Genomic DNA, 15,082 nt, shown 5'->3' on the forward strand with positions numbered 1-15,082 from the left:
ATAGTCGTCCAATATATCGATCTTTACGTCTCGACCATTTCGAGATTCCTCGTCATATCCCCGATCTCATCCGGGACTTTGAACTACCTTCGGTACATCAAAACACATAAACTCATAATACAAATCTTCACCGAACGTTAAGCGTGCGGACCCTACGGGTTCGAGAACTATGTACACATGACCGAGACACGTCTCTGGTCAGTAACCAATAGCAGAACCTGGATGCTCATATTGGCTCCTACATATTCTACGAAGATCATTATCGGTCAAACCGCATCACAACATACGTTGTTCCCTTTGTCATCGGTATGTTACTTGCCCGAGATTAGATCGTCGGTATCTCAATACCTAGCTCAATCTCGTTACTGGAAAGTCTCTTTACTCGTTCCGTAATGCATCATCCCGCAACTAACTCATTAGTCACATTGCTTGCAAGGCTTATAGTGATGTGCATTACCGAGAGGGCCGGAGATACCTCTCCGACAATCGGAGTGACAAATCCTAATCTCGATCTATGCCAACCCAACAAACACCATCGGAGACACCTGTAGAGCACCTTTATAATCACTCAGTTACATTGTGACGTTTGGTAGCACACAAAGTGTTCCTCCGGTATTCGGGAGTTGCATAATCTCAGTCATAGGAAGATGTATAAGTCATAAAGAAAGCAATAGCAACATACTAAACGATCAAGTGCTAAGCTAACGGAATGGGTCGAGTCAATCACATCATTCTCTAATGATGTGATCCCGTTAATCAAATGACAACTCATGTCTATGGCTAGGAAACTTAACCATCTTTGATTCAACGAGCTAGTCAAGTAGAAGCATACTAGTGACAATAAGTTTGTCTATGTATTTACACATGTATCAAGTTCCCGGTTAATACAATTCTAGCATGAATAATAAACATTTATCATGAAATAAGGAAATAAATAGTAACTTCATTATTGCCTCTAGGGCATATTTCCTTCAGCATATACGATGGAATTTAATGCCAAAGATACCGAGGCCAACTTGCTATGATCGTTGGTATTAAATCAAAACAAAGCTATAATACTCTTTCCTTACAACTTCAAGTGAGTGTTACTGTCTTGTACATATTCGGTTTCCCTTATTAGTCGAGGTTATAGTAATGTAATTGATGAGTTATGCACGCGTGCGCAGGTTCCACTATATTCTCGTAGAGATTAAGCTTGAGCAGGGACTAGTAACTGTCTTAGACTCGAGACGAAAAGATCCCCGGGAGTATGCAGACATGACTGAAATGCTCGAGAAGTAAGTTAAATCGATCATTATCGCACCATATCGGCAACTTTGTTCATTTCCTTATATCAAGTAATTGTTTTCTTTGTCTGGCAGGGTTTGGAAAAAATTCACCTCAAAAGCTACGGGACTGCCGAAGAAGCTGCAATTTAAACACCCAAAAGTAAGTACTACTAGCATGTTCCGCGCATCTCCTAGTGATTCAAGCGGTAGTTTCATCAATACCATTTAGCATGCTTACTTATCAGTTTGATTGACCTCTATTTCTTGTAAAGTGGTTGTGGCAGGAAGCCGATAATAATTACTGTGGATACTACGTTTGCGAGTCCATCCGCCACACGACCTGTGAACGGGGCTACTCGGCCAAACAATAGGAAGTGCGTAAGCAATAATATTCACAATTTTATTTTATTACCATCATTTGTGTTGAGTTTCATACATTCATATATATGTATTGACCCCCTTCTTCAAATTAGATGTTTCGGATGCGGGATGAACTCCTAGAACCAGATCGCATGCGAGCAATTCAAGAGGAATTGGCAGCATTTTTTCTTGACCACGTGATCGATAAAGATGGAGAATACCATGTGGACGCTAAGTTCATATATAATTAGGGGATTATATTGTAAGAGATCTTATATTGTATATATGTAGCCAGTTGCGTCGGATAGATATACAAAAACTTGTTGTTCGACCAATCTCTTGGAGAAGGAGAGGTCGATATCACTTCTCTCTATATGCATATGTTCATGACGATCTTTTGTTTCCTTCATTTGCTTACTAGCTAGCGTGTCGAGTCCTCTCTATACGTATAGTACGTAGCGTCGAACAAACACGAAGATAAGAGAGGACACTTCTCTCTATTAATTAGCTAGCTAACACAATATATGAAACACCTAAATTAACCCCCCAAAACCTCCTAAACCCACCCCTTTCAAAAAAAAACCTCAGCTCTTGCCAGCTGCTGACGCGTGGATGCCTATTGGTCCCGGTTGGTGCCACGTGGAGGCCCATCTGTCCCGGTTCGTGTAAGAACCGGGACAAAAGGCCTAGGGCTTTAGTAATGACCCTTTAGTCCCAGTTCAACAACCGGGACAAATGGGCCTTACTAGCCGGGACAAATGGCCCTTTTTCTACTAGTGCTGTGAGCGCCCGAGGAGGAAACCTTAGTCGCCACGCCTAGCGTCCCACCTCTCCGTCCCTCCCCTCCCCTTGCCGCCTCCGCCTAGCTCTCTAGGGAGGATACCCTTGAGAGTCTTGGACTCAACCTAGATTTTAGTATGCTCTTGACACTTAAAAAGAGGAGAAAATGATGGTAATAAAAAGAAAATAACGAGAGCAGAATCTATTTTTGTCGATTTCCACTGCATTCTTAAGTTCACCACTCTGCTTGTACTTTTGTTGTGATCTCTTCTTCATTTCTTGTACTTGCTGTGATCTCAACCACAGCCTGGTTCATTTCAAACATGACCCGAAAGTGATCCCCTTGCTGTGATCTCACCAGAGTTTTCTGATTGGGGCAGCATGCAGGGGAAGGAGTCAAATACACCTGACTTCTTAATATAGACAGAGGTAACCAGTGATACCTGGAGTTTGTAACAAGTAAACAACATTTGCAATAGTTTTATGTCCATGAAGAGATGGCCATTCATTTGTCAGTCTGAACATAAAAGCAAAGTTTTAGGGAATCTGCTTGACATGTTTACGTCGTCTAAATAAAGCTGAGCTGGGAGTTTTACTCTGTTCATTGTAACTTAGTTGTCTCTGAACAGTGTATCCAGATTTGTCCCCCCTGTATTTGTCGGTCTACACCTGATCATCTCAGAAATTCACTAGCAGAGGATTTTTGTTTAATGCAGGGCAGCATATTTGCGGAACCACTGAATGAATGTAGCATGTAAATGTTGAAGCAGTGCAAGTTCATGATACTAAAACATGCAAAGTGCAACTTTTTGGCGGTTGACAACCTTCAACGGCATGGTTGGCCCCTTGTGGAGTTGTGGTCCGGCTTAAAGGAGAGCTGCCTCCACTTCTGAAAAGCAGTGGCCACAGGCTAGAAAGAGGGCTTCAAAAAAGCTTAAGCAAACCTTATTCACGCTCAGTTTGCAGCAATGAGAATATGTCTGAATTGACCCGGAAAGATGTGAGATTTGGGAAGGCAGCCAGCAGTATCTCTTTTGAGGGATTTTAAAATCATCTTCAGTCTTTTTCAGCTGTAGTTTTGTCAGCTGGATCTGTTCTGTACCTGAGCTTGCTCTGCTGATTTTCTTCTTGTAACCCTGTTTCCCCTTCTTCAATAAGATCAGCCGATGGCCTGGAGAGATCGTTAAACAAGATGAATAACAACCAGAAATATGAACACACAGTTCTTCCAGTTGAGTAACCATCTACAACGATTACCCAGTCTCAACAAATTAATGTCAGCCAAATCCAAAAAATCATGGGGAAGAAGAAGAGACATAAGGATCGAATGAGGTCACTATTTGGCGTTCCACAATAAAATCATTCCAATGGAAACATATAGGATAAGAACCGTGTAAATCATATCACAACGTTATTAATCATTGGGAGCAAACGAATCCAGTGTTCAACATCCCAGTTATTACAAACTATAGGGAAGAATATTACAAGCCATAGGAAGCAAATAAATCCAGTGGTCACAATTCCACGTTATTGCAATTCATTGAAAACAAATAAATGCATCATCATCATCCGCGATGCGTGATAGGTTGAGCACATGACGCCTAATGACAAGGCATACATAGGGCCAGTTACCGCTACCCAGTCGATTGGCAGCATATCACAAGGATGGTTAGTCTTCTACTTCATCTATATCCATAGTTCCTGTTATTTTCATAGGTGAGCCAATGTATAACAAAAGTTAAGCAATAAGTATGCCGATTCTGAACCTGAAAGAATGAGGCATCAAAGGGATACATAGATGTATGTACCTCACAAGGCCAGCGTTAGCAATGGCGCTTTACGTGAGTATCCGCACACCAATGTGCTGAAGCATTTGGCAGTTAGGATGACCTTCTAGTTTGCATGACTTCACCACATCATCGTCTCCCACCAATTCAAACTTCTTAAGAGAACGGGGAAGTTCTGGAAGTGATTTAAGATACCAGCAATTAATAATCTGCAAGCTCTCCAGCCACCTGAGGTCCTTCACATTGGCTGGCAAGTGGTCCCAGTTGCAGTGCGAAATCTTGAGTTCACGAAGATTAATGAAAACTTGAAACAGTTCTGGAGCAGGTCCCAATTGCTCGCAGTAGCTGAGACGAAGTTTCTTTAGGTACTTTGGGGCGCCGTTCTGCTCACTTCGCATCCAACTTGGGTAGCACAGACTTTGGTAGTTCCAGATTAGCAGACTTTCAAGATGCTTGGGTGGGCAAAGAGCCTCAAGTACCTCTTGTTGAACTTGTGGTGTGCAAGTCATATCTCCTTCCCAGGACAGTTCCAGCTCTGTCAGTCCTTTCTTGTCAGCTAGCTTTGCATCATACTCCTCCCTCTTGTTTTTAACATTTCCAAGACTACGGATTTCCAGAAAGCCCCGAAGCTTGTTTAGGTCCATCAGCTGGCTCAACTCATACCCATGCTGCTTCCTTACTTTGAATCGTTCAAATGTTTGTAGTGATGTTAACCTGCTAATGTACGGAGCACTAATTGTTAATGCGCCAATGATATGCCGCACGTTGGTGAGGTTACCCATATTTGTATCAGGAGAAAATTTTACAGAGCTAAGACCAAATGTTAGCACCTGCAGATGGTAAAGTTTGTCTAATGCTTTTGGTAATACCAGCTTTGCCCAGGGGATCACTAAACCAAGATAGCGTAGATGCATTAAATGACCAATAGTTTCTGGAATCTCCAAATCAATATGAACATTTGTGGCTTCTACAACCAGTACCCGCAATTTTCTCAGCTTCTTGAATACTTCCTCAAAGAATTTCGTGTTAACTGCTTCAAGCATGTCTGTTTCATCAATAATGAGACTGCATAGGTTTTCCAGTTCAAAAATCTCCTTGGTAACCAATGTTGCATTTGCAACAAAAATATGGCGAACATCATGAGGAACTTTTGTTCTCAAGCCATTCTCGATTCTGAAGCAATCACCCCCGGCCGCCTTCTCAGCCAAATCATGCATAAGATCATGGATGGAATAGACCAACTCCTCTTGTTGGTTTAGTGCGGCTGGTTGCACAAATGAGGTTGCCAGTAACTTGTGAAAGTAACCACGACCAACAGCTTCCATGTCTTCCTCTGCATTAGTAGTCTGTATGAACCCCTCTGCCACCCACAGTCTAACTAACTCATCTTGCTTCAGATGACGTCTTCTGGGGAAAATACTACAGTAAGCAAAGCATCTCCTAACTTGCTCATCAAGATTCTGGTAACTCCACCATAGGGCTCCCATCGTCTCATTTAGAAGGTCCCGATCTCTAACTTCTCTCCAGAATTTAACATCATTTTGTCTGTTACGTAGTTGTCCCCCCACTGTACTGGCTGCTAGAGGTAATCCTTTTAACTTCTGTGCAATTTCAGCTCCAATACTTCTGAGTTCTGCTTTATCTGGACCATCTGCATTTGGATCTTCAAGGGCATAATGCATGAACAGTTCCAAGAAGGCTTCATCATCCAAGGCACGTATTTCAGAAACATCACCACGTGCCACATCAGGACCTAGATCTGAAAATGAATCTTTATCACGACTTGTTGCTAGGATCCTGCTTCCTATTGCTCCACCCTTCAAGGGAGAAAGTAACCTTGGTAGCTGCTTCATAACATCATCCTTATTGCACCAGATATCATCTAGTACCAAGAGGAATCGTTTGCCTTCTATTTTCTTCTTCAATTCTGCTTCCAGGACATCAAGGCTACTGAATGTAGGGACTGAGTTGTTTTTATCCTCCGAAGCTGCCTCAAGCATCTCTTTGAAAATGCCATGCACAGTATAGTTCTGAGAAACATGAATCCACATAACAAGGTTGAAATGATTTACACTTTTCTCATACTCGCAAACATGTTGTGCGAGGGTTGTCTTCCCAGATCCTGAAATGCCATGAATGCCAAATACAGAGATACATTTGTTGTTACTTGAGCTTTGATTGACATCATGAAGCATTTTACTAATTCTGTCACGATCCTCATCTCGTCCAGTTACTTTTACTGTTGGGGCTGAAGTAGTGGGTGTATGTGTACTTTTGGCAGTATCAGCCTCACCCTTGCTTGACGGCTTCGTTAGTGCAATAATACCCTGTGCTTTATCAATGAGTCTTTCTATCGTGTCCATATTGCCCTTCAAACGACGATTCAAATCTCCGGTGAGAGTAAATCCCGGTTCGACAAAAATATCCTGCAAAAGAAACCAACATTTGAAATCCAAACGGCAAGTCCAAATGTCCAATGCCAACATTTTTGGGACGTTGACAACCGTAAGTGAACGTTCGGGACATTCATGCATGCCTAATACAAGTATTCATTCACGTGGCTTGATTTGAGTTCGGTGTAGTGTGTTAGAAATATAAACATGATTAGCTAGAGATAAGGAGATGGAGATAGACTTAATTTAAACACGCACTATCTTGCCTTGAACTCCAAGCCTCTTCAACGTTGTACTCTATATATACCCCTATGATGATCAGATCAATACAACACATAATTCTAGGGTTTCATATTTTCCACATGATATCAGAGCGGTTTGTCCAACGACGCCGATCCTAGGACCTTCCATCACTTGCGCAGCGCGCCGCCCCCGGAGAGATTAATCTCCTCTTCTCGGAGGCGCGGCACCCAGTCGATCAAAGATCAGATTAGTTCCGTAGATTAGATTAGATGAATTTCCAGGCACCCAGCCGACATTGAGCTGTACGACTACACCAGGCTACAAGCCAAGATACTTCTTCAGCAAGACACGGCATCGACACCCGTCGCCACGAGGGACGCCTTCAAGCGACGCATCATCGTCGACACGCCGCTGCATCGTCGACACTTCATCGCCAAGGTCTTCATCAACGTGGTCTTCATCACCATCAATGTCAACACACTGCCGCCGCCTCGTCCACAGGATGGACACCTAGCGTTCTCTGACAGACTTTTCTGCAAGACACGACCTCGACGACGGCAATGACTGCGTCACGACAACGGCATCGACCGCGTCATCCACGACGTCACGACTGCATCGACACGGCGTCACTACAGTGACGACCCTACACGGCCACGCGGTTCTGGCAAAACCGATGTGTGCTTGACGGGCTTCCTTTGGTTTTGGCAAAACCGGTGGACTCATCGCCGACGGCACCCTCTAACTTCCGCAAAGGTGCATCGTCCATGTCTGCAGCTCTGTCATAGCGCATTTTTTTGCGCCTCCGGCTTTGGGCGGCTTCATCATCCATGACAACCATACCATCGACCACGACTACCTCGACCAAGGCTACATCATCATGATCGGCTACCTCGACACTAACGGCTACGTCTGCATCAACTCATCGGCAACAACTCCAGTCAACAGCGTCCGCCTCGTCACTTGCGTCCATGATACTCCTGCTGTGACTGCGGGAGGGAATAGAGGAGAAGACAGGGAAGGCACCAGAAGGGGACGGAGTCACCGTCTTAGGTGCTGACCCATTAGCCATCAGAGACGCAATTGATGATGGTGCAACGGAGAAGTCGACAGAAGCGCAAGACTTCAAATTCAGTCGCAATCATCTGCTTCACTCCCGCTACGACTGAGGGGGAATGTTAGAAATATAAACATGATTAGCTAGAGATAAGGAGATGGAGATAGACTTAGTTTAAACACACACTATCTTGCCTTGAACTCCAAGCCTCTTCTACGTTGTACTTTATATATATTCCTACGAGGGTCAGATTAATACAACACATAATTCTATGGTTTCATATTTTCCACATAGTGCACATGAAACTAAAACGCTGTGTGCATGTGGCAGTGACCTGAGTAACAATGAGCGTCTCCTTGAGGACGAGGTAATCATTGCTTTCACTGTTAGTTTGTCCCTTGGTTATTCAATGTTCGGACAGTACTGATATGGTGGGTGGTATGGAGGATGCTTTAGCTCACGAGAAGGATATTAATCACTAAGAGGGGCAAAGCTCTAGACAATGTCAGTGCCCTGTCTCTAATGAGTATTGTCTACTGTATTTCCCTTTTCGTTTGTTGTGATTAAGCTATTATACATGCTATTGAAAAATGATGTAGGTATGTTCTCTACAGTATGAATGTGTATAAGATTGTTCGCTGATGTTGTTTGTTTTTGGCCTTTTGATGCCACATCAATTCAGTTGAATTCACAGAAAGTTCCTTACAAAACTGCCGTAGGCTGTGTTTTGGCAAGCAGTCAGACTTTATGTTAACGGCATCCTCTGTATACGGTTCTGTTCTGTATGATAAACTAATATGGTATAACATGTCTTATTTTATACCTTTTGAGATAGTTTGTGCCCACAAAGTTTAGTGATTTACACTAATTTCTAAACATTATTCAAGTAGCCTAGCTAAGCCAGAAATCAAAGATTAATTCTCCCATGGCTTTTTGTTTATCTTCTTGTGTTAGCCTAATTTGCTCTTTCATATTTGTATAGCATTTATGCTGGATTATACCTCCACAGCACTTGCTTCAGGAGCTCTCAAGTGTTTGTAAAGTTCAGTTGTGCTTGCCTACTCAATATATGTGCAGCGTTTGATCACTAGTACAAAAAACAGGCATCAGCACCGTAGAGGCGCCGCCTCCTCCCCGATCAAACTTTATCACCCAGCTGGCGGAAGTTGGGCTGATCTTTGCCGATGACCACCTCAACGAGGATCCACCCAGTGGCGGAGCTTCTTGGAGGCCAACCTGGGCCATGCCCCCCCCACCCCCCCCCCCCCCCCCTAGGTCATAGCAAAACATGCACATATGCCTTAATATTTGGTCTAATTTTCGACTAAAATCAGCCTAAAGCAATCATGTTTGCCCCCCCCCCCCCCCAGCCCATGCCCCCCCCCCCCCTCATAATTTCATCTCAAGCTCCGCCACTGGACCCACCCACATCGAAAAGGCGCAATCCCTATTATTTATGGTCTGGTGGGTGGGCGCCTAAGCTCTCGAAGTTATTCCCACGTCCAGTGCCACCCATGATTCCATATAGGCGAAGTTAGAGGGGGGGGGGAGGGGGGTCACGGGCTCCCTCGCCAGCACTCTTGCCAGCTGCGATCCTAGTGGCCAGCTCCGAAGAGCCCCCCACAGCGGCGACCACAACCACACCAAAGAAGCGACGTGTGACTCATTGTACCGGGTATGGTAGTAGGGCAACATAGTATTAATTAAGGTTAATTTGTAAATCAAAAGTTATCTTTTGATCAGAACCAAATGATCTAAATGGAATATGTGCAATAGATCTAAATCCATAAGTTATTTTGCTTGAAATGGTTATTCTGTTAAATCTGATCTTTTGTATTGTACTAAAAAGTATTGGAGGCGGTTTTTGCGGCATAAGGCCAACTCCAACCATGGACGCATTTTGTCCGGTTTTGTCTGTTTGGAGCCGTGCGGGCAAAAAATGCCACCCAAGCATAGACCCATCCTAATTTTCTTTTCTGTTTTGTGTCCGTTCAGACTAAATTTATTCGCGATTAGGGTCCGAAGCGGATTTTCTAGCACTCCTCGTCCATCTTTGTCTGCTGCTTGCCCGGCCTGGTCAACCTGCCGTCAACCTACAACCCCTCTCCCCCTTTCCTCTTTTTCTCCCCCACCCACGCTGTCGGAGTAAATAGCCATGGGTAGCCTAGCCGGCCTCTCCTGGCACTTCTGAAAAAGTTACGAGCCCGCCCAGCTCTCAAGAATCCAAGACATGGGCCGCCTTCCCCTAGCTGGCTGCGGTCAAGGCCGGCTTTCGGAAGGCGGTCTGGCTTTAGCCCTCATGAGAAGGCCGACTCCAAGAAACCGGCTATGAGAAGGCCGACTCCAAGAAGCCGGCTCCCCATAAAGCAGTCAAGACCGTACCCACAAAGTTTGCACCCACCTAACGGCGGGGCGACGGGGCGTGGCTACAGAAGAGCCTGCCACCCCCGAATCCCGGGGCACGCCTGGCACAGTGCGCCGTACGGGGTAGGCATGACCCGTCCGACGCAACACTGTTGCCATGTTGACCCTGGCCTCACCCACGACGGGCCGCCAGCGCGGCCCACAGGCGGTGGGCCCCTTTGAGCAGAGAGACGGCCGAAGGTGGCCACGCTTCCAACCAGTCGGCCCAAGACAGAGCCAGCTCCCCGCAGCCGGTTTGCCGCCTCCCTCGAAGAAGACGCCCCATTAAGGAGACAAGACGCGGTAAGGCTACAGCGATCGCCCGACAGGTGGCGGTACTGTAGCCGCGCTTACCACGATGAAGCTCTCGTCAACTAGATGAAGCCACAGTAACCAGCCGCCGACCAGGCCCTGGACAGTAGGGCCTGCCTGTCGACTGAGGTGCCGGCAGCCGGCGGGACCCACCAGTCGGCGGGCCCCAGCAGCCGGCGCAGAAGCCGGCGAGCGCAGTCACGGACGGCTGGGCCCCGCGCCCAGTCGGATTACCATTGTACTCCCGGGGGGTGGGCCTATATAAACCCCCCGGGGCACCCATGCAAAGGGTTCGACCCCCTGCTAGTTCTAGACACCACACAAGGAGAAGAAGCAGGCTAGCCGTGCCCTTTCTTCCTCCTCCCCCCAAAAACAGCTCAAGGAGCGTTGTGTAGCTACTTGATTCATCGAGTGAGCATGCGGAGACCCCGCAGAGCAGCAGTAGGGGTGTTATCTCCTCGGAGAGCCCCGAAGCTGGGTAAGATCCGCCGGCGTGCATGTCTTCGCCTCATCCCGCTTCCAGGCACCGGCGATGTCTTACTGGCTCCCACAATGATAAGCCACCCGTTGGCATATGTCGCACCCACCACCCGACACACGCCGGCAGAGCACAAAGCATGCCGCCTCCCGCACAACGCTCCCTTCGGTCGGCCTCGCCTCGCTGGTGTCGAAGCCTCCGCCTCCTCCGCTGCCGGTGGACATCCAGGCGGTGTCCGCGACGTTCCCCGACCTCCCGCGGTCGCTGTAGTGAGGGCCGACGCAGCGCGGTCCAACAACCAGCAGGCATGCTCACGGGGGAACTCGGCGCAATCCAAGCACTGCGAGCAATTGGTGGCGCAGACGCCCGTGGACACGCACCTGCACGCCGAGTTCGAGAGCTCGCACTGCCACTTCAACTACTCCTCCGTCAGCACGCTCAACCTCTCTAGCGCCAGTGTTGACAAGCAGCACACAGTCCCTGAGGTTGAGGTCGAGCATCCCGGCGAGAGCGTCGAGGTCGCTTTGCGTCTGCCAGCTACATGGGGCTCCTCCCGTGGCTTGGGCAGAGCAGCGACGGTGGAGGCTAGCGTGTAGGCGGGCGAGCGCGCGTGGCCGCCCTCTTCATGCTCTCTTCCTGCACGTTCACGGCGGAGTGAGGTGACACCTGTCCTCCACACCGACTGCCATCAGGAGCTCTCTCCGGTCTGATTTGTGGAGAAGCTCCCGTGCCTATGCTCGTCGGTGACACCGGCGGCGGCCGTCCGGGCTGTGTTCGACGAAATGCAAAGCCGGACACTTTTTAAGAATTAATTATTGTTTTAGAAAAGGATTGTTTATATTCCACCTTTGAATTACGTTTGGCAAATTCTTCTTTATATAAAAAATACTATCCACACATGCCAGTAAGATGATCCGTTCTACCAAGATACAAAGGGGGAACAACACAATTTGACTAGGATAAATGATGAGAATTAAATATGTATCCTATATACGTCAAGCATATTCACTTAAAATTTACATGTTTGCTTATTATAACATAGTATATCGATATTCATCGTACGTTGGTTATTTCAACACTTATGTGCAAGGCACACATAACTTACTAGTGCTTTTAAGTAGGGAAATATTGAGCACTAAACTTTCTATTATACGGCAAGGCAAAAATTAATATGTTTACCACGAAATTGTACAAGCACATAACGAACTTAGACATTTATATGTCTATTCATGTTAAGAATTATTATTTTGGAAAAGGACAACAATTATTCCACCTTTGAATTACTTTTGGCAAATTCCTTCTTTGTATAAAAAAAGCCTATCCACACATGCCACTAAGATGATCGGTTCTACAAAAATTAAAGGGGGGAAACAACACAATTTGACTAGGATAAAAGTGTCGCGTAGTGATGAGTAAGTATGCATTTATATATAGCTAAAAAAACTAAGGGTAGCAAGAAAGGACCTGATTTGAGGAGCTAGCTTCAGCATCTGAAGCAGTTCTGGGCCTTTTCTTCTCTCTCTTTTGTTGGAGGCTTTTCTGTTTGTCCAGCTTCTTTTGGTGACGAATGTACTCCAGTTCATCAAGGATATACTCCATATCATAGAAAGAGGATTTGAGACCCCTCACCAGCTCCTCAAAGAATTTCCTATGATGAATCTCCTCTACTGCTTCTAGGGTAAGCGCCAGCCGAGGGAGAACGTCTGTCAACAGGCGTTGAAGTGTCTCTTCTTTGTCGAATTTGCAGTAGGACAAGGCTTTGTCCAGAAGCTTGGAGATGATAGGCGACATGATCCATCCTGCAACAGATATGCCCCATGCAACACCTTCCACCACCATCGAGGGTTTTCAGAGCTAGGAGGAAAGATATGGGAGATTTAGGCCATGTTGTTCAGAAACCAACCCACGAACTGCTGTGCAGAGTTGGCTAATATTGGGAGATAGTTATCATCACAGCCTCACAGGTACAATGATTAGCTTAAACCATAGCCTAATAGATGTGGGAACTCACCAACCCCGCAGGACAAAGTCAGTCAAATCAAATTAAGCAAAGGAAATAACTTGACATATAGAGTATAAAAGGAGGCAATGGAGAGAGATGTTTGAACTAACACACTTGTTTGTTTCAGAACAGTCGAACTGGTGGTCAGCATGCGTAGTAAATTATGGGGCAACAGACAGTATTTTTATGCATCTAGGCGGCACAGTTGGCTTACATTTTGTCCGTAGCAGGAAATTTCCACTACTCATGCTCCTACAAGTTCCCACACATTAATAATTAAACTAAACAGAAACAGCTATACCTGCTACCGTCTTGTTTAGTTGCCGTGCATGACCCGTATTCCTGACTGAGCGAGCTATATAATTATGCAAAGCTAGTATACAACCACAATTTGAAAACAAAAGTAAGGAGAATGACTCTTGAACTAATCTGCATATGTCTTGCTCCAATTGCTAGAAAAATAATGGCCAGCTACCGCGCGTCTTGTTTGGTAAAATTTTGGAGTTATCTGTCTCTCACACCTGGAAACATCGCAGAAATGTAATGCACATCAAAAAGACATCTAAAAACCTCCACCGAGGATGATTCCAAGCTTAACGGAATGACATCTAAAATCAATCAGCGTGCTCCAGGCCTTTCCGGGAGAGTTGAGCTGCGTAGGCACTGATTGAGGAGATTCCGATCCGGCGGAGGAAACATTTCCTGAGAGATCTGCCGCCGACGGTGCATGGAGCAGCCTGCGCAGGCGGCCATGCTTCTGGATATTCCGCGTGCGAACTGATTAGGAGGAGCGGGCTGGAGCCAGCGGGGATGCGCCGCCGCCGCCGGCGGCGCTGACCCCTTCTGGCTAAAGAAGGCCTCACGTTTACTTCTCAAGAGCCCGTCTTGAGTGCAGTGGGCCTCTAGAATTTTGCATCAACATTTTGAAGCCCTTCACATGGAGCTTTTTCTCCCCTAGAAAAAACATGGGGCTTTTTCTCTTGCTAACAAAACAATATTTTCAAACCATTGCAAATAAATCTCTGTGATGCCCTTTGACTCACAATTTCTTGCATCAAGCACTGCTTTGATCTCAAGATCATTTTCATATATGCTCAAATTAATTATGCTTTGTCCAGCTAACAACAGCAAAATGGTATCAGGGGACTTTTTCCTTCAAGACCAAATCGTAGGCGGGAGGGACAGCGGAAATGGACAAAGGTATGGACATATCTGCGTGAATCATTTTTCAGTTCAGTATTCTTGTTGACTTCGCATGTAATGTTCATCACGGGTAGGTATTCCGCTTAGCCGAGTGATGTGTCACCCCCCCCCCCCCCCCTCCACACACACCCTCGGTGGCGCCTCCGACCGCATGCCTTGCCATCCACACCCTACACCTTCCCCCCTGCCCCTAAACTCTCTCGTCGACATGCACGCGCTCACCTATGTGTTATAATACTCTGCCTTGTGTGTTTGGAATGATTCAGCCCCTACCTCCTTGTTCCTCTGCTATGCCTTTTTTTTTCCAATTTTCGTTTTTCTTTTTGTTTCTTTCTAGTTTTCATTTCTCTATTTAAAATTTCATGAGTTTCTTTCCATTTTGTGTTTTTTGGAAACGCAGAGACTTTCTAAATATTTAAGCTTATATGAAATTTCATGAAATTTTGTAGTCACAAAATATCAAATGTGTGTTAATTTTTGAAATTAATTAAGTTTTCTCATGGTTTTTTTAAACTGCAATCTTGTGAACTTTTTTCTATATTTATGAAAAATTATCAAATTCACAAACTTATTCAATTTTAAGTTTTTCTTCCCAATTCATATTTTCTAAATTGTTCAATTTTTAGATTAATATTTTTTTAAAGTCAACTTATCAACCTGACAAAACCAGAAAACTATGCAAGTGAGACCAGGCGCGTGAGCGCCAGTTTGGTTAGCCATCACAATAGGCAGTGATTAGGTTACGCCTTGAAGGGGACCTGAAAGGTCATTTTTGATAGCATGGGAGCGCGTCAAGTGA

General features: G+C 45.6%; 1 protein-coding gene across 1 annotated transcript; it reads right to left on the reverse strand.

Moving 5' to 3' along the window:
* Positions 1-3,811: 3,811 nt before the first annotated feature.
* Positions 3,812-13,016, reverse strand: LOC125518126 (putative disease resistance RPP13-like protein 1). Its single transcript, XM_087535519.1, has 3 exons — positions 12,543-13,016; positions 4,217-6,621; positions 3,812-4,109 (listed from the first exon to the last, which is right to left on the reverse strand). The coding sequence occupies exons 1-2, from the start codon at positions 12,915-12,917 to the stop codon at positions 4,246-4,248; spliced, it is 2,751 nt and encodes a 916-aa protein (XP_087391645.1). The 5' UTR covers positions 12,918-13,016; the 3' UTR covers positions 3,812-4,109; positions 4,217-4,245.
* Positions 13,017-15,082: the final 2,066 nt, after the last annotated feature.

This window comes from Triticum urartu, chromosome 7A (assembly GCF_056163025.1).
Source record: "Triticum urartu cultivar PI428250 chromosome 7A, HENAU_Tu73, whole genome shotgun sequence".
Lineage (NCBI taxonomy): Eukaryota > Viridiplantae > Streptophyta > Magnoliopsida > Poales > Poaceae > Triticum > Triticum urartu.